This window comes from Denticeps clupeoides, chromosome 20 (assembly GCF_900700375.1).
Source record: "Denticeps clupeoides chromosome 20, fDenClu1.1, whole genome shotgun sequence".
Lineage (NCBI taxonomy): Eukaryota > Metazoa > Chordata > Actinopteri > Clupeiformes > Denticipitidae > Denticeps > Denticeps clupeoides.
Genome location: NC_041726.1, coordinates 15,479,700 through 15,500,134, shown reverse-complemented (window position 1 = coordinate 15,500,134; position 20,435 = coordinate 15,479,700). Strand labels below are relative to the sequence as shown.

Genomic DNA, 20,435 nt, shown 5'->3' with positions numbered 1-20,435 from the left:
GGGTACCTGCGGGTGCCTGCGGGATGCATTCACACAGGCCATCCAAGCTGGCTCCACTGACCTCAAAAAATTTTGAATGGCTCAGGTTTCCATTTGGTTGTGTTTTCATGAATACATATCGAGTTCCCAGTATGGATGTATGGAGCCTAGCCGGTGGACCTGTCACATAGAGGAGGATTTATGCTCAATTCAATACAGTTCAATTCTATTTGTAAAGAACGAGCTTTAAATAAATGACTTGGCCCCAGTGTGCCTTTACAGACAACATGTAGTCTACCTCTGAATGCCATCCGGCCTCTACATCTAATACAGGATGCAGCACCATGACTAGTTTTCAACCTTCCCAGAATCTCCCACACCACTGGCTCCCAGTAGCTGCCAACTGCATCAAATTCAAAATACTGATGCTGGCCTACAAAGCCGAACATGGGGTAACACCATCCAATCTCAGAGCCTGTATTAAACCTCATACTGCACCTCGTATTCTCCGAGCCTCCAGTACAGCTCCCCTGGTTCCTCCTCTGCTGAAGGTACAAGCGAGAAACTCATCTAGACTCTTCTCTGTCTTGGCCCATTAGGTAGTGGAATGAACTTGCCCTCGAGGTGAGAACAGTACAGTCGCTGAGTATTTTCAAGCAGCATCTTAACACCTTCCTCTTTAGAAAATACTTAGACTAACTTCTAACTTACATAGAGTCTGACTTATGCAAGAAAACACGAAAGCACATTGTAAGTAGCACTGGATAAGGGTATCTGCCAAATGTAAATGTAAATGCAGACACGCACAGACTGGAATATGGGACTGTGGTGAAATCAGATAGCTTTAGATCTATGTGGTCTTTTGTTAAAGTGAAATGTCTTTGTCGTTGTCTTCCTCCACTTATCCGGGTCCAGGTTATGGGGGCAGCATCCCAAGTAGGGAATCTCAGACAACCCTCTCCCCAGCCACCTCCACCAGCTCCTCAGGCAGGACATCGATGCGTTCCCAGACCAGATTGGAGATATTTTTTCTTCAGCGTGTCCTGGGTCGACCCGGGGCCTCCTGCCAGCAGGACATGCCTGAAACACCTGCCCAGGGAGGCGTCCAGGAGACATCCTGACCAGATGCCTGAACCACCTCAACTGGCTCCTTTCAATGTGGATAAGCAGCAGTTCTACTCTGAGTCCCTCCCGAATGTCCTAGCTCCTTACCCTATCTCTATGGCTGCGCCCGACTGACTTAATGCCGGCCATGCGGACCAAGTTCACTTTCCTCATGCCCACATTACTCCTCTAGTACTCCCCTCTTCTCCAGTACGTTGGAGTAGACCTTTCCAGGGAGCTTGAGGAGTGTGATCCCCCTATAGTTGGAACACACCCTCTGGTCCCCCTTCTTAAAAACCACCACCCCAGTCTGCCACTCCACCGGAACTGGCCACAATGTCCACGCAATGTTGCAGAGACGTGTGAACCACGAAAGCCCTACAACATCCAGAGCTATGAGAACGGATCTCATCCACCCCGGGGCTCCGCTGCTGTGTAGCTGTTTGTCTACCTCAGCAACTTCTGCCCCTGAGATTGGACAGTCCATACCCAGGTATCCCAGACACTTGTTCCTCCTTGGAATGCCCGTCAGTGGGATTGAGAAGTTCCTCAAAGTATTCCTTCCACCACCCAACTATAGGCCCAGTCGATGTCAGCAGCTCCCCATCCCCACTGTAAACGGTGTAAGCTAGTTGCTGCCTTCCTCTCCAAAGGCATTGGATGGTTTGCCAGAACCTCTTTGTAGCCGACGGTAGTCTTTCTCCATGGCCCAAACTCCTCCCACGCCCAAGATTTTGCCTTGGCGACTGCCACTGCTGCAACCCTCTTGGCCATCCGGTACGCTTCTTCTGCTTCTAGAGACCCTGTAGGGCTCCTTCTTCAGCCTGACGGCACCCCCTTATTTAGCGCAAAAAGTGCCCCAGACAACATGGGCTCTCAAACTCCTCCACCACGATAAGGTGACGGCTCAAGGAGGAGTGAAGTGAAATGTATTTAAAAAAATTTAATACCATGTTCTCTGTCATGCCAAAATCTGGTCCCAAGTTTGGAAGGGCATCCAATGCAAAACTTTTGAATTGTCAACTGTAGATACAACCAGACTGGCAACCCCTATCGAGAAGAAGAAGAAGATAACACAGTGTGTTTTTACCTGTGTGTCTCGTGTAAGGCCTTTGTGCTGATTAAAAACAATCATAAAACATATTACCCAGGAGAGGTACAATAAGGTCTGTATTTGGAAACAAGGTCCAGAAATGTATTGCTAAGTCACCAGGCTAACTTAAGAACAAGGTCACATGCACTTTGGATAGACTACTGTGGAACTATTGTTGACCTTAGAGCTTGGAGTAATCTGTGATTTTTGTTCTACGTATTCTGTGAGTGTTCTAAGATCAACATTTTACCATGAAACACTGTGGTGAAGCAGCCCAGGAAGTAAATTGTGTGTGAGAGAACAGGAAAGTTTTGAAATGTCAGCCTAACTCCATCTGCCTTGTGGCAAATGTCAGCAGGAGGAACAACAGGTGAGAGGGGAACCCATGCACTTATGCTTTATTGAGCCATTGTTCCCTTCAATTATTCAAGGACATCTTCCATTAACATGTATTTGAAAACGTCAATGCCAGTGGAGAAGCACAAAAAAGAAATTGCACTTTGACGATTTTACACATTTTCCTATCTTGAAAAGTTCCATACACCATGATATCACACAAAATCTTTAAGCATCTGCATGAATTAAGATGCTTTAAAAAGATGGCAAATTTAAATGAAATTAGCAAATTCTTCTGAAGACCACCATTCCCACAATCTTGGAAACATATCCAGCTCTCTATGAATTGCAGGCTCTGCGGGCAACACTCTCAGGGTCCCACCAGAGCCAGCATCATTTCATCAGGCCCCTGTTGGTCATGAGGTGGGACCTGGTGGAAGCCACACGTCGCATTCATGCTGTATGCCCTGGCTACCCTTCTTGGTGTCCTGTCTCTGCTTCCGTCATTGTCATCTCCAGCAGCAGTTGTTTGTGCTGATCGGCCCTTTCAATGGCCAGCAGACGTTAAGATTTAAAACTTTGCAGGCATTACTTCAGATGTAGCAGATTGAATTTGTTCAGAGTAAAGATGTATGAGCCGAGCCTTTTCTCTCCATGATAATCTATCTACACGTTTGGATTTGTAGTAAGAGTGGTCCTGAGATCATGTTTCTGATATCTGCTGAAGGACAGAACCTGGAAGAGAATATTCAGCTCAGTGTAACCAGATTGTGTACATTTAACATTTTAGTATGAATACGTATTGAGGGACTCATGTGTTAAGTAGTTGCTGTAGTTAATGAAGTATTGGATAGTTTGACCATTTTTGTGTAAAATTTTGACAAATTTGGGGCTGAAATGCACTCATCCAAACTGACAAATATTTACAAACAAACAAACAAACAAGCAAACAAACAGGGAGGTTGGTTTCATCCAATCAAAAGACGTTTTTTTTTTACATTTTTTTGAAAAATGGAAACAGTGGGGATAACCTTTCCAAAGGCCATCAGACAACTGAACACTCCTATTTGGACTGACACATACACACACACCCACGCGCACACACACATTAGCTCTGTTACATTAAGTAATATTATTTATTATTTCACTGCCCATTTTTGCACAGCGGTATTTGCACTATTTTGCACATTTATTCTTCATTTCACTAGTTTAACGCTGTCTGTCTCATTGTTGTCTACACATTTTTGTTAAATGTTATTCTTGCACTGATGGTGTCCCCTGTTTGCATGTAGCCCAGTTTGTTTATGTCGCACACATGCAGTTTATGTCAGTATGTAACTTTGTTTAAATGTTACATGTAGCACCAGGTTCCAGAGAAACGTTGTTTCATTTCACTATGTATGTAACACGTATATAGCTGAAATTGAACATGTCCCATGCATTACATCTTCGACTAACATATATTTTCAATAGAGTCTATGAATGAAAAACTGTCTCTCAAAATCAACATTTGGTGTTTTTTTTTCTTTAGAGCACTGTGAATTTCTTTTGGTTTGCCTTCCAGTTTATTAGCCAAATAGAACTGATGTTGGCAGTAGCCAAGGACACACACCATATGCTTGTGAAACCTCCCGACATTTTACTCACTATCAGTCATTTGTTGGTATGATGCTGTATGGCATGGGATTTCGATTGCACTTCTACAGTGTCAATAGAGCTGTTTTCTTATGTAAACCATGAGAAGCCTTAGATCTTACACTGGAAAGCAAGCAAAATAGGAACTTGGGGCTGTACGGTGCCACAATGGTGACAATGATCAAAACAACATAATTTCAAGTTTAAGTTTGTTCTGTAATCATGGAGTCTTCAGCACTTGTCCTCAATTTCATCCTGATCCTTCTTGTCCTCCTTGCTCAACAGAGAGACATATCAGGCTGGAAGTTAGACAGGCACCAGGACTCATTACCAGCTCTGTTGCCAGGAGCTGTCTGCTGAAAAGGCCAGGTTGACTGCACAGCTCAAGCACAAATCACCCAGAGAGCCTGACTGGCCCAAATCCCGACACTCTGCTTTACTGAAAAACACAGAGTCTTCAAGAACAAAGAATCTTCACCCAAAAAATGAAGCAAATTCCGGTTGTGAATATTTCAAATCATTTAGACCTGGGTGCATATTGGTCACTGTAGTTGAAAATAAAGACCACATCAGTAATGACTGCTGCATGGTCCAGTTTCAGCACCATTAAACCACTTACTGTTTACGACACACACCCAGGAACACAATGTGGTTGGTTGTTTTGCCATGTCAACTGCATTCAAATTTGTGATGGCTGAACTGAAATTTCAGTTCATACAAATAAAAATTTGTGTGTGTGTGTGTGTGTGTGACACAACACAATCAATGACTATATTAATGAATATATTTAATTATGGCAGAGTACAATAGTTGAGAGGGCAGTGTAACAATATTTTGGCATAATTTGGTACCTGTATCCAAAACATGGCGCAAATTCCTTCAATCAGATAACCCAGAGGCTCATAATTATACAGCAAGTTCAATAGCTCAGAATTTATCTTTTAATTCTACATGAAAAATAATGCCAGACACTTGAGAAAAAAATATTTACTGTAAAGGCCTATGGTTAAAACACAACAAATCTTGACTCAATAATCAGCACTTTGTTACACTGCCACCCTACAGAGAGGCATTTAATAATGACCATTAAAGTGACTTCATCCAGTACTTAGCCCACCAGTCATGAAGAGTGTCAGAAAGCATTCATCAAAATTTATTGAGTCTGACTGAATTCAACCTTGGGGTAGGGTGTATTTTACTACTGCGGGGGTGAATAGGGCCCTGTAACACAGAGCCCAGTCAGCAGGAATCACCTCTTCACTTCCCCTCTTCTAACAACATGAACAGACAGACTTTTAGCTGGAACTGCAGCCAATGGATGCAACTATAAACACTGTCATATGTGAAATGATGGGCTTTAAGATGAAAGAAGACATATTTTCATTCTGAGAAAAAACAATATATATATATATATATATATATATTCATTGGATGCCATGGGTAAGGAACATGCAATATTAAAACAGCCCTGGAAAGAATCTGTTTGATCTGCAGATATTGTTTCAAGGGCACAGTGGAGTAAATAGTGCTGTAGAATTATGGACACTTTCACAGAGCGGTGTAGATCCACCGTGCATTTACCTAAGCTGCACTTCGCACAGCCCTCATTATGGAGCCCCTGTCCACTGCAGGTTAGAGGCCAACGTACGACACACCACGGTCACATTGCATCTGAAGTCAGTAACAGGTTGCAGACACAAGCTGTCTTCGGAAGGTTTAGTTCATTAAAACCGTCCAGAGGAAATGTAAATTAGGCCCAGAAGACTAATTAAGTTGCAGATTGCATTTACTGTCAAATATTCAATCTTTTACTCATTTGTCAGAGGAATGAGAGAGTAAATGACTGATTCCAGTTTGCCTTGGCAGTGGCAGATCAGGTCTATTTTCAAGAAATCTAATATATCTTCCTGTGTGGAGCTCTGATTGCACATTAAAAAGAATTTGTTTATTGGCTCGGTTGTCTTGCAAGTGGAGGGGGGATGCAGTTCTCATGGAGATGTCTGTTTTAAGTCATTGAATAATGGAAAAGCACAGGTATGTCTGCGTCCCCAGCGAGAGCCGGGCACTTATTAAAATGTCATGTGTATGGATTTACCAATAAGGAGCTCATGAAATAATCATAAATAGCATCATTTATTTGCTCAGACATGGAAGTGCTAACAACGGCACATAAACACAGACAAAGCAGGGACACTGTAGATCGAAAAATAAACAGAGAAGAGATTTTATTCCCATTTTAAACTTAGCTGCAATCAGACGTTTTATTGAGGCCTGTGACAACTTGACCTTTCTTCTAAGCAGAGAGGCATTTTCTAATTGATCACAGTGTTTTAATCAAGAATAGCTCAAGAAGCACACAAGGTAATTACCAAATGAAAGGCAGGTAGGGTACCTGCAAGCTCTTTGGCTTAATTAAAAGGCACTCGAAGCAATCAAATAAGCCCATGATCCACCTTAAAGTTCATTTATTACTTGGAAGACCTCTTGAAGACCTGGTGAGCATTATGAACCGTCTTTTATTGTTTTAAGACCATTGACTACACCCGCTATTTCAATATATATCACATATATCCTGCCTTTATAAACTGCATGTGCTGCCTCTGTGGTGCTACCTCAGGCTACTGACCACAGTTCCCATCCTTCATGCCAGCCTCTGGCAAGGAGGTCATACCAGGATGTGGAGATGTAAAGCACACCTCTCGCTGCTGCCGTCTCCAGAGTGCAGTCCCGGGAGCCAAAACTGGAATCACTTTCCCTAATGGAAAACTATTGTCTGCCGCAGAGGACATTAAACTGTTAGGAGCTGCTCTATCAAAAGGCTTTCTCTGGAGGACCAGAGGGCAACAGTCTCTTTAAAAGCAAAGATGATGGAGGATGAGAAAAGAGTGGAGATGGGGGAGATGCATTTGATGGCTGAATGAGAGTAGTATTCAAACCTGGGTGATTCAGGAAGGGAAATTAACAGGACTGACCATGTCATATAACCTTAACACATCTATTAAGTGTAAGTTTACAGTTTTGGGGATGGGTAATCACAACACATTACGTAGCAGAAACGCAGTTTCTGGGATGGATGAACATATTGCTATAATATCTCCTCTAAAAGTATTCATTTGGGATCTGATTGGTCAATGAAGGCCTTAGAATATGATTGACAATTTTCACACTGATCAGCAACTCCTCTACAGGCAGCCAGCCTGTCAGACCCACAAAGACATTCATTCCCTTGTTTATACAGTCTTAAGATCTGGTGGGCCATCAAAATCACATTTCCTGTATTCGATTCACCTACAATAATCCGAGTTAGAACTGATCTGATGTAAAATAAAAATAAGGATGACATTTGCATATTTTTTTTCAAACATCCAGTCTGCTTAACATGTTAAATAAGAGTTGAGAAGGTTTTACATTTCTGCATTGTGCAGAGTATATGATGACTGGGCTTTCTTTGACATCTCTCTTTGAGCAGTCCAGAGTCTCCTCTCACACAGGCCAAGACTTGTGATTCATTCACTGGAGAAGATTAGAGAGTCCACAATGAGCAAAATAAAATGTAATTAGAGGTCTGTCATTTCCAGCAATACACTGTCACGCCCGCAGCTTAGTGCAATATTAATCTGGTGGCTGGGTTGAGCCCCCGCAGCGAGCTCTGCCTCTCTGCCTGGCTGGGAAGGAAACGGCATTTACAGGCACACAGGAGATGTCTGGTTGTGGCTGTTGCAAAACGCAAAGAAAATCTATAAAATAATTGTATAGAAAACAAGTAATAGGTCACAGTGGTGGGTCACAGACATATGAAGTGACAGAAAGAGGTACTGAGGTTTCTATGCAACAGAAAGTCTTGATGAAGGAGTACTAATGGCACCTCGAAGTGCTTCCTGTAAGATCCTACTTCCCAGTCTGGGAATTACATTAATTACATTTTGCATTCAATGCATTCAAGTGCTTAACAGGGAAATTCTCTGAAATGAAGAAAAAAACTGGATGGACTTTTATGGTCAATCTTTAGCTGGCTAGCCAGTTAGCCATGCTAAACCAAATTCCCTGACATGTAAATGTCACTTTTGTGAGATTATATAACATAAATACGAGGTCCCCTAGCCTGCCGATAGGTCTAAAGAGTGCTTTGGTTATTCTGCTTCACCATTCAGAGAGCAACAGATGGGCGGATCTGGAATTTGTCCCCTTATTACGTCATAAGGGGAAAGGTTACCTGCCATTTCATATGCTTTTTCGCCCAGAGAATTTCCCACCCCTCCCCTAAAATGTTATCACCACTGACCATCAAGGCTTCCAACCGTGTAAATCATTGCAGTTGCTTGGTGATTGCATGTAAAAAATTATTATTATTATTTTTTAGTTTTGTCACGTGAGACTCTGAAGAACCAATGGGTACATTTTAAAGCTGACAAGACGCCGTTTCTGCGCCAAACGATGTTGCTGGTGAATCGGGTTGACATAATTTCCGTGAATGCCTCCTCACTTTTATAGGCCGCTCCCGTCCTTGTCCCGCCTCTCTCCTCTTCATTAGCATTTAAAGCTACAGACACCGAAATGGGGAAATCTGATTATGGGACTGGATCAAAGAGGCTGTAATTCTGCACCAAGGCTGAATTTCTGAAAGAGACTTCAGATACAGTATTAGGGGACCACTAAAAGCAAAGTTCAGGTCAGGGGACCTTTAATATATTTTAAGAAAATAAGCATGAAGAAAAATGTATTCGCTTATATACTCTTCTGTATATGAAACTGAATTAATAGTACTAGATAGGTGTGTTATAATTACCAATTTACAATCTACTTATCTACTGAAGATGTGAATCTTTACTGGCCAATCAAAATCAATAACCTCCTGAAGTCAAGGCCTGGATTTGGATTCAAGGTCCAGAGACAGTGTCAAAGATTTCTCTTTCGCCAAGTAAGTTTCAGTCATCTCCTTACCAGTACTCTTCATACTGACAGCATTTTGAACTCTCAGTTTAAAATGCATGGGAACCATTGAGTTGCCATAGGAATGACATTACCTGTCACTGAAGATCAGCAGCCCACGTTTCCATTGTTACTGTCTGTAAGTTACTGCTGATTTTCTTCTAATAGGATATTGGATTTGTGGACAGTTCTCAAATTTTTTAAGGTTCCATATATCAATGCCAGGCTTTTGCCAGGAAACACTACCTTTTAGGGAAAATGTCTAATCTGCCCCCCTAGATGCCATCAGATTTCTTTATAGAGATGGTAAAAAGCACCATTTTTGTCAAATATGTCAAGGGTGGATTTATTAAAATGTAAGAAGTCTCTTCTCAGCTTCCTGCCACTCGTCCAGTTAAGCCCCTACATCAGTAGGCGGAAACTGCCCAGTGGCATAACTCTCTCCATCTGGGTTGTCCAAATAATCCCAGACACGGCTCAGCAGGGAAGCACACATTTCATCCAGACACGCTGTGGCCCTGCAACTGTCCACCACCTTCCGCAGTTGGCTGCCCAGCTTTATATAAAATGGCCCTATAGGGACAAAACTAACACAAAAGAGCAATATTAAGACCTAATTAAAGTGACTTTACATGTATTCACATTTCAAACATGAAATGAAGTCACTGCTGTTGGTAACATTGCTTGCATTAAATGTTGTTTACAGAATACAAGCATCATAATGATTTATGCCAGAGTGGTTTAGTTGAAGTGAGTGATTAGCTATGTGGATTGTGTAAAGTTCTTCAGTGTTGTGTTCTACGTCGATTATCATTGAATTGAAGAGGGTGAGATTGGTGATGAAATCAAAACTGTTGGAAGGATAATTGGTCTCTATTCAAATGTGCAGAAATTTGCAGGTTGGGACATTTGTTCGAATTGTCCAGAATAGTGGACACGGTTTCTCAGAAGAAAACATGCATGATCTCAAAACCAACTTGTGCTCCAAGCTTTTTTTTGCAATTTACTTGTTTTTTCAACGTGTTCACCTGTCAACTTGTCCACTGTCCATTGTCTCCTCTTTTCATTTTATGCCCCAAATTCAAGAAATATCCACTGCGTTCCATAAGTCACATGGAAGTACGGTTTGTTGTGCGACTTTAAAATGCAAAATGATTCTCTGTAGGAACTAATTTTGTGTCTGCACTTCTGTAATAAAATGAAACCATCATTCATCTTCTGTAAACTCCCAAACTCACTCTGAAGTTTTCTCTAAAATGCTTAATGAAGTGTGGAACATTTCTCAAGTTTAAATGGGGTACCAGATTCCTTTTTCAAAACGGCTCTACCTCATTTATGCTTGATACAAGCTCATTCATTCTTCCCAGAACAACATCAGAGTGAGAACCGAGTCCTTTTCAGCATACTTGTTGGTCAGTCTTTGCTGAGAAGTTGCGAAAGAGGCATTGAAAAGAGAGACAGGAGAAAAAAAGTGTATTGGGGAAATCCTGAGGAGCGTCCAAAATTTTTTTTTCAGATAGTCTCCAGACGTCTTCCGGGTTTCTCAGCATGTCTCGTTTTGTGGTTATTGCTGTTGTGTTGACTGTCCTTGTCACTTTGGCCCTGGGTAATAGCATCTCATACCTGTCTCTTTTTTTCTGAAAAAGATAAGGAGGGGGGAGAAGAGAGGAAAAAAAAAAAAAAAACAGCATGAGGGGGTTCAGCAATAACAACAAACAACAGCCGCCACAGTGACAGCCACATAAAAGGGCCAGTCTTTAATCACTTATAACATATGTTCCTCTTGGAGATACATTTAGTCGACCATTCTGTGAAGCTAATGGATTTTTGTCAAAAACAATCAATAAGTCATTATCTCGTTGGGTTTTAAAAAGGCACCCGGCTCTCTCTCTTTCTCTCTCGAGCTCTCATTTGGCCTGAAAGGCTTCCTATCTGGGCTTAGATGACACAAAAAGCTGGTCCTCAGAGGCCGAAGGCAGACACTAATCACCGGGGCACAAAGGGGTGGCACTGCCCCCACTTGGCACTGAGGGGTGCGTTGGGCCTGTATTAGACTAAAGTGATTAGCAGGGGTCTTGTAATGAAGGGCCCAGTAGGGGGTCTGTCTATAGGATGTTGTCTGGCCTTTTTAATGGTGTTTCCTTTAGTTCCCTTTTTCCCTGTTCCAGCTATTCCTCATGAATAAAACATGACTTTTGTGTGTGTGTGTGTGTGTGTAGATGGGTTTGCGAGAGTGTTTTAGGGCTTTTGCTTCTGTGCATAGTCTATGCACATCTGTGCACATTTATATCTAAGCAGTTTGTCTTAAATGTGTATATTTGAATCATTCTTACTGCATGTATGAAGATTAACCAGTTCCTTAAAGAATCTTTTTTAATTCACATTTAGTCTAACTAATGAAACACAACTTTGACCTAAGAGAAAAAAACAGCATTGCTCTGAATGTTCGAAGAAACTTTTCCAAACAGCCCAAGAAATAGAAATATGCTAAATAAAAATATATAGAAATATTTCTTAATAAAATGCACATTAAAGCAACAAAGTTGTTTTGTCAATAAAATTACTAAAAGAACTGCTGACAAAATTATAAAATGGAATTAGAAACCAAAAATCCAGGAAATATTTTTAAAGGGCCCGTCTGGGCTTGGTTGCAGGAGTCATAAGGCGGTCATAATAAAGTGGCCGAAGGAGCAGATGGTCGTAATAAAGTGGTCGAAGGAGCAGGCGGTCGTAAGAAAGTGGTCGAAGAATCATGCATCTTAATGAAGTCTCAGGTTTTGATTGTGTTGAAGGTCAGTGTTGGTAATGACTCTGTAGTAATGTATGTAATGTAATGTAATTGGGGTGTTTTTAAAATGCTACCAATGCTAAAATTAGCATTCAAATCCTTCCTGTGGGAAATTGTCTCTGTTTGAACGTTAATAACTTCGCCACACCCACTCGGATCATTATAAAAGTAATAGCACGCATTAAAGAGGACACATTTAGAGAGGCTAGATCCAAATTGTTGTGCATTTCAGTCAAAGCGTCTATAAGCAGGGCATGTTTTCATAATGCTACCAATGCTTTGCTTTGCTTTACTGTACTTTACTTTTTAATTTGCTTTACATAGCAGACACTTTTATCCAAAACGACTTACAAGAGGAAGACACCAGCAATTCTCATTCAGTTTCTATAGATTTTGAGCCCTGATAAGGCCTAACTTGTCAAGAATAGAACATGCTAGGGTATTGTTAATTTTTTTTTTTTGGTGCAGTGTGTGTGCATGTGTGTGTTAGTGTTAGTGTTAGACTCGTCTGAAACAAGTCAGTTTTCAACTGTGTCTTAAAGCTGGTAGTAGTCTCGGCTAGTAGAATAAATGCTAAAATTAGCATTTAAGGCCTCTCTGTTGTTTCTGTGCATTTCAAAAGCTTAGTGTGGCGGCATTGAACGCAAGACATGTTTTCCTTTGCTTTTTCCCTGGCTTTACGTGTATTTTCGTGTTTTTCTGAATGTTCCCGACAGCCTGTCATACTGACAGGCCCAAATAAATATGAGTCTAATTAACTTAATAATTAATTAATTAATTAAATGTTAAAATCCATAGAATCTCACAGTAACTCCAGTATAAAAGCTGATTTAAGAGCACAGCAACAGTTTTTCTTATTTCTATAGTCAAATTTGCAGAAGGGTTGCCCTGATTGACCAAAATTTGTGGAGAATTCTTGAGGGTTGGTTGAAATGATACTGTTGATCCCTGCCATCCCCACTGCTCACTTTGGCCGATGGGTTAAAAGCAGAAGACACATTTTGTTGTGTGCACTGTGTGCTGTACTGCAGTGTATCACAATAACAATCACTTAACTTCCATCACTTTCATCAATCATAAGTCAAATGAGCACCTTTTTTCCTACCTGTGAAAAGTCCATGAAGAGCAGTCTTCTGATTTCATGGCCCGTACGTTCCAGTCCCCTGAAAAAGCATAGGCAGCACGATTTAAACAGAAACAGTGAACATGTTAAACATAGCAACAGATAGCATTAGAAGCAAGACAGCCTCTGACACCTCATGTACGTTCATGTTCATTTCACACAAAAAATTATTGCTGTCTTATAATAAAGTTAGTGCATACGAATTTTTATAATGTTTTGTTACAAGTTTAATTACATCTAATTATATTAAGCAGTGTAATTTTGAAAGTTTTCTTTTCTGTTCTGGTTTCTTTCTTTTTTGTGTGTGTTTTAATCAAAGAACACATCATAATTACACAACATTAATTTTCAGGCCTTGCGATTGGGTTTAAAAACAGGTTTATGTCAGTCTATTAGGGTATGGTTAAATGGCTTGGGTTTGATTACCTTGAGCAATGGAGGGTCTTTTTTAACAGCTACTGCCATCCTCGCTGTACGGAGGCCATCGGACACTTTTAGAGGAGCACGCTGTTTAGTCGACTGGGAGATGGTAACATGACCAGAGGTCGGGAGAGAGAGTAAAACAACAACAGAAATAAGCCCCACCCCACCTCCAACCAATTGTTAAAAGAAGTCCACCCTAGAAATTTGCCATTTTCTTTACATTAGATTCAATCTCTAGTATGTCACATTAAAAAATATATATTTTATATATTGTCATATCATACAGCTGTCTCTAATGCATTATCGAAGCATCTGTAATTTCTTGACAAATTCATATATCACTGGTGTAAGTGGAATTTCACCTGCATGACTTATTGGGCCCTCTGTAGCGAATGGCAGCTTGCACTGACTCTGCACTCTCAACACAGCATGAATGTGGTACAAATACCCGGATAATGCATTATGCATACACAGCTGGGACTTGACTTTTCCATTAGCTACAAGTATTGTTCAAACTGACGCTCAGGCAACTGCAATACATTAAAAAGCCTGATGTTCCAACTGGATGAAGAGCTTTAGTTTGAATTATACTGTATAGTAAAATTTTGAAGAATTAGGTGACTTGTTTTTTTTTTTACAAAGCAACTTCAACATAAAGTACATAGCATAGAAGTATATGTTTTCACCATTACTTGTATTAGAAATTAAATTGGTTAATTGTTTTAATACCATTTTAAGCAATTTTACATGTTTATTTTAAGTTTTCTTTAACTTTGTTAAAAAAAATCAATTCAACAAAAAATGGAATTCAACAACATTAAATATTAGTTTAGATTATTTATCTCTTCTTCAGTAGACAATCTCTCAAACACAAGGATTTTCTTTCAAAAATTTTATTGTAGAACTGGGCTTAAAGGGCTTACACAAGCAGACAGTGATAATATGTTTACATCTCTGGGCTTTTTGGCTTTTTGTTTTTATGAGGAGATTAGGAGATTATCTGAATGTATTTCAGTTTTTTTATATATATATATACATAGAGTCAGCCATTCTACTCTATGAACCAGTTTAATCTGCATCTGTCTGAGGAAAGGAGAAACAGTACTGCAACACTTCTTAACGACAGATCAATTAAGGACAAAAAAGTGAGAGATCCTGTTCACGATGAATGAGGAAAGGGAATAACGGCAAACACAAAATCATATACACCTATGCAAACCCCCCACCCGCCCCTTCAGATTAATCAAAAATTCAATTTTAATAACAGCTACACACAAGGAATTTCACAACATGCTTCTATAAGCCCCTTAATACTAAATTACAAAAAAGAAGGATTACAACAATAAGTAGTTCGTTTTTCTTCAATGTCATTTTCATTAAGGTAGAATTTACAAGGGACACACTTAAAACCGGTTGGCCATCAGCAAAAAAGTATCTACAAAGACTTCACCTCTATATCCTAAAGAGCTAACAATGTAATGATACCCTCCCTCAACTGTGTGCTTGCATTAGGAATTTGTAAACCGGGACAATATTTGTGATTATGATTACGTTTAGAATCTGTGTTATATACGCATGTTCCCTGGTACAAACAGTAAATGGCAGGTTGACCTAAAACTCATTTATGGCCCAGATGTCTTTCTCTTCTCGCCTCCTCTGCTCTTCACATAATATGTTATTTTTGTCTGTTTTGTTAGATATTTTTCTAAAAAAGAAGGGGGGTAGTCCATAGAAAATCCATTACTTGGGGTGACCTGGTGTGGATAAAGAGTTCAGTATCTGCTGTACGGCTGCTCTCTGTAAACGCCTTTAGTGGTCCGGGATGGGGGGGCCTTATTCCGACTGTTGGTCCACTCCTCCTGACCTGGTGAAAGCAAATGATGAGGAATGATGGATAATCCCATTAGGACATATATTAATGTGAGTTGCTTGATTCTAGCAGTGCTGGAAAAAAAAAATGTAAAAAAAACAGGAAATAAACAAGACTTGGCACATTAGGCATATTTAATAACATCATTGTTAAAATGTATGAAAAAATGTGGCAATAATATGCATAAAATAAGCAATAGAGCTTATTAATAAGATGGACAGATCTAGCATCAGCCAAATAAAATTTTTGAGGTGATCAGTGTCATTGGATAGCTCCATAAATGTTGTTTCATAGCATTTTGCTTTTACAAAGATAAACAGTTAATGTAAAAGGTAGTAAAGTTCATATGGGATCAAGAATAGGATATATTCTTGATCCCATTCGACTCCATATCATAATTCATAATCACAGGCACTAATTCCCTCATATGTACACTGACATCGGCCCTGTTCACCCTCACCTGCTGTGTGACTCCTAATATTGAGAGATCACCTGTACCTTGGCCTTTGCAATACCCTGCACCACACTACATAAGGACTCATTTTTGATCACTTTAACATATATCTGAACCTCAGATTCATGACTCTGAATTGGTATTCGTGAGTTCTGTTTTTGTGCTGTTTCGTGTCTACTTCCACCAGGTTTTGAGGAAGCAGCAGTACTTTGAAAGGTGATGGAATAAGCCTGCCACTCTTCATTGTCCTGGAGCTCCTTGGCAGGCCAGACTAGAATGATGAAGAAGAGAAATAGATGTATCCATGGGAGGACTTGTGGTAGCTAGTGGACTGAATATGAGCTGGAACCAGAGGTGGAGTTGGAGAGGACCTGATCAAAATTTTCCCTGAGATCCTGGAAATTCCCCATCAGGGGACATGGAACCCTCCACATTCAGGTTCCTCCTACGTTTTCACCAGTCCAAGCCTGAGGTCAAGGGCACAGGGACATGCCCATGACTCCAACCTGTCCTGTGCCCTTGACCTCAGGCTGTCCCTGTGCCCTTGACTTCAGCCCGTACCTGTGGCCATGACCCTAAGCTGTCCCTGTGTCCATTGACTTTTTTTAAATAAAAAGTTCCTTTTGGCACCTGTGGTGCTAAATCTCTCTTTCGCCCAGTATCCTTAATTTTCTTCTGTGCTTGTGTCTCATTTGATGCTTGAACAAAGAAATTAATGGCTGAAATGCCTGACCTGACTTTCCTTTTAAAATTGCCAATAAATTCATGTGGAGTTTACTGCATATTTCAATCATGCAAATTACTGATTATATAAATTAAATAACAGTTCCTTGCTCAGCCAAGTGAGTTGAAAATTAATTATTTTGTTGTGACTGCATGAGGAACCATGTTTACTTGACAAACCTGACTACCAATAACTTCAACAGCTGTCGACTGCAATGTGTAATTGTCTTAAGTTTTGAAAAAAAAATTTTAAACCAAAAAATAAATGAATAAGGATAGCATAACATATACATTAAAAACAAAATTAGGTTACCAAGAGGCACGATTGCATTTGCAAAATGTATCTTCCCAAACTAACATAAATTTGAGATGACAGTATAACTGTGGCCCTTTTCCATGTTTGGTAATAAAGGCCTCGCAAAATAAAGTATGACCCAAATGAGTTATGCAGCATTTAACTCACACGTGTTGATATGATGTTTATTCCCCGATGCCACCGAGTGGTTTTAGGCTAACGTGCCTCTGAGCTTCAGTTAATGTCAACTGTTTAGCCTTCAGCACACTCACATCACTGTCACTACTGAGGATCAGTCTCGCTTGAAATGGGGATTAAACGGAGTCTCCACACGAAAGGTTACAGGCGCCATTAGCCAAAACCAGTTTCGTTCAGGCAGCCAGTGGCCTTCTTTGTGTTATCCTGAGTCAGCTGAGACTCTTGTTTAGTTAATTTTTTTCCAGACCAATAGCCTTTAATGAAAGCTTCCATCCTTGCAGGGTCTGTCGCATTACAGAAAGGCTTGACCAGCATGGCCTTGTGTTTGCTGAGTGAGGGTGCTCTTGCACCAGCATGGCTAATCTTTTTTTTTTTTTTTTTTTATCTCTAGGCTTAATAAAATTATTGTATATGCATGCATATATTTTAATAATAGCATCTGTAGTTGAGGACAGTGGCACTAACGCAACATAAGCCCATTAAAAGCACACAAGGATGTCACCTGTCCCCTAAATTTTTATTAATTTATCCATTTTGCCAAACGTGCAGTAACGTATGGTGTTCATGTTTCAATATTGCTGTTTCAATACTACTTTATGCATTTTGTAAATGCAGGATTATTAATTGAGATTATAAGAACACATTATAAGCGTGGGGCAGTGGCCTAGCGGGTAAGGAAGTGGACTCGTAACTCAAAGGTCACCGTTGTGATTATTGTGCATTTCGTTTCCAGGAACCCCTCATGTAAATCCTGACTCCACAGCCAACCAGGCTGTCAACTTTGTCCAGGCTGGACTCCCCAGGCACGATAAAGCTCCTCGCTTGCTGGGTTCAGCCTTCTGTCTCTCCCTGATTCCCCCAGAGACTTTATTTTGGTATTGTAAATTAGTTTTAATGCGAGCCTGAGGTGGGGCGGTGGATTTATTTTACTTTGTTATTTGAGGGCGTGTCTGTGTTGTTTTTTGAATACAAACTATGCATGGAGAACCCTGCATCTGCATCCTCAGTACACAGCAAACATGATAGGCTGTTAGTGAAAAAGCAGAGAACAATTGGCTGTCACTGGAAGGCCATTTTTTGTCACTCAGGCACTTTGTTTGAATGCACTACTTTATGTACACAGGGTTCAATACTGAAGCCTTCTTCATGGTGACTGTGTGCATTTTAATCAATCAATCAATCTTTATTTATATAGCACTTTTTAAAAAGTACATTGTCACAAAGCGCCATACAAATAGAGCAGTGCTTAAAGCCCCAGCTGAGCAAGCCAGAGGCAACAGTGGCTCTTCCTCTAACAGGAAGAAAACCTTGAGAGGAACCTAGACTCAGCAAGAAGTACCCATTGTCCTCTGGTCAGCACTGGATTACAATGAAATACATATGCCATATGAAGGCTATTGCAGTTAACTTGTGTATAATTATTATAATCCAGGTAGTGTTTGAACTACAGTGACTGGAATCCTCGCAGATCAGACCAATGTGGCGTCTATCATGGACCCCACTGTTCACGGTACATATTTAAATGGAAAAAAATCTAAAGAACATATTTTATATACAAATGGTATATTGAACATATCACTTAAATGAACTATGATGGGTGTAGCAGTTTGCATTGAACACATAACCTAGGCACTTTAACCACATCACAGCACACCTTTGTTTTTTATAGATGTGCATTTTGTATGTTTAGTTCAGTTTGATTCGTTATTAATTTAGCTGATACTCCAGAGCAACTCACATTGACTAATTACTGCTATCAGGAGCAATTTAGTGTCTTGCTCAGGGACACATGGTATTTGAACCTATGGATCAACTGGCTAATACCAGCTCATTAAGTAAGATTTACATCATCTACATGGAGGGATTTACATGCATCGGTGAATAACTGATCGTTTGTGATGTTTCTTGCTGTTCTTTGTATGATATTTTGAAGACAGATATTTTCTGGCTTCCATTTTTGGAGGGCGTGCATGCTGACACGACAAATTCAATATTAAATTCACCTTCATTACATGATTCCAAATATTCATAACAAACATATATTTTTTAAAGAAATACAAGAAAACACTACTGATTTAAATTGTGATTAAACTTGAATAATCAGAAGCTGGAAGTGTGATTAACCAAATAAATTTTCTATTATTTTATTGACACCAATAAATAAATAATAACTCATAAAAAGATCTAACACATATATCAACAAATCTTCTGCAATTCCTACAGACAAATATATTGCACATTTCCAGCTCAATCTATAGAATTTCTTGCCCAAGAAACCCAAGTATCATTACAGCAGGAGTGTTCAGTGTTAAGACAAATACTAAGACCACCAAATCCTTCTGTCACATAGAAGGGGATATCGGCTATGATCACATTAAATAATGGAATCAGCGGGGAAGATTCAGAACGACAAACTAACGACATGCAAATCCACCCGTAATGTGGACAGGATAATCACCTTCATCCTATTATGAGGAATCTGGAAGAACTCACCGTATGCTTCATAAGACTCGCCGCTGATCCTGTGTCCATATTCGTAGTAGTCATCTGAGCTGCAGAAGAACAGAAAGAAGACGGTGTTAACCAGTGGATGATTCTCGACGTGATGCCTGGGACATTTTGATATTAAAATTTCTTTATCCCCATAACTTGTGGTCAGAACTATTAACAAGTGTGACATGTATGTGGTGCTTGTCGTGCCTTACTACTGGGTAGTTTAATATAAAGTTATGACAAAAGCCATAGAAGCAGTTTGAACTAGTCTCACTTGTTAAAACCAACTTCCACAATATAAATATGTGAACTCTGCAAGCATTCAGACAAAACTATTGCACCAATAAAATAATGTTTATGCAATACTAATATATGCAACTAAAATAACCAAGACGGTGTGATGCACGAGACAACAATGTCACTGTTTTAAAAGCTACACGAGTGCTGGTAGCCAGTACTAAGAGTTAAACTGTGGTGCATAGTGTGAATATTTTAATTAAGCCTGATGTGCTATTCAATATAACATGTATAAACAGAAGTTTGAACGTCTGGGTTATGATATTAATTTGCCTTGAAAATCATTGAAATGAGTAAAAATTTTAGATTGCGAGAGCTAACCATGATTCAAATGTCTGCAGAACATTCCGGGTTTTTTTTCAAACAATGAAATAAAATGATGTTCCACATTATCTAAGTACTCATCTTAAATATTAGGACAGGTAAAAGTGCAAATATTCCAGAAATAGATTTCATTTTCCAGATAATTGCCCCAGTAACTCTACCTTTCCATTTTTAATTAGTATGAAGATGCTAACATTGCACACAGCTAATCTGGTTATTTAGGTAAATGTGAATTTTCTGTAAATCACTGAGGACAAATGCTGCAATATAGCTTCTGGTACATCTTTAGCTTTTGATTTATACTAATGTGTGTCATCATGGTTCTACCCGCTCCATACCATTTCCCTATTCAAATTAAGCTCTGGCTGGAA

General features: G+C 39.8%; 1 protein-coding gene across 2 annotated transcripts in view; it reads right to left on the bottom strand.

The window, feature by feature from the left end:
• Positions 1-8,772: 8,772 nt before the first annotated feature.
• khdrbs3 (KH domain containing, RNA binding, signal transduction associated 3) overlaps positions 8,773-20,435 on the bottom strand; it is a 114,314-nt gene continuing 102,651 nt past the window's right edge. Inside the window, exons 8-11 of one of the 2 annotated variants that reach the window (XR_003743374.1) lie at positions 19,444-19,502; positions 15,155-15,274; positions 12,970-13,027; positions 8,773-10,713 (exon numbers count right to left, since the gene is read on the bottom strand). Coding sequence is in view for 1 of the 2 variants with exons in the window: in XM_028964780.1 (XP_028820613.1) it covers positions 15,183-15,274; positions 19,444-19,502 (151 nt within the window). In the remaining variant the exon portion in view is untranslated. Of the gene's footprint in view, positions 10,714-12,969; positions 13,028-14,287; positions 15,275-19,443; positions 19,503-20,435 lie in introns of those variants that run through there. The other variant, XM_028964780.1, reaches the window with a different exon arrangement.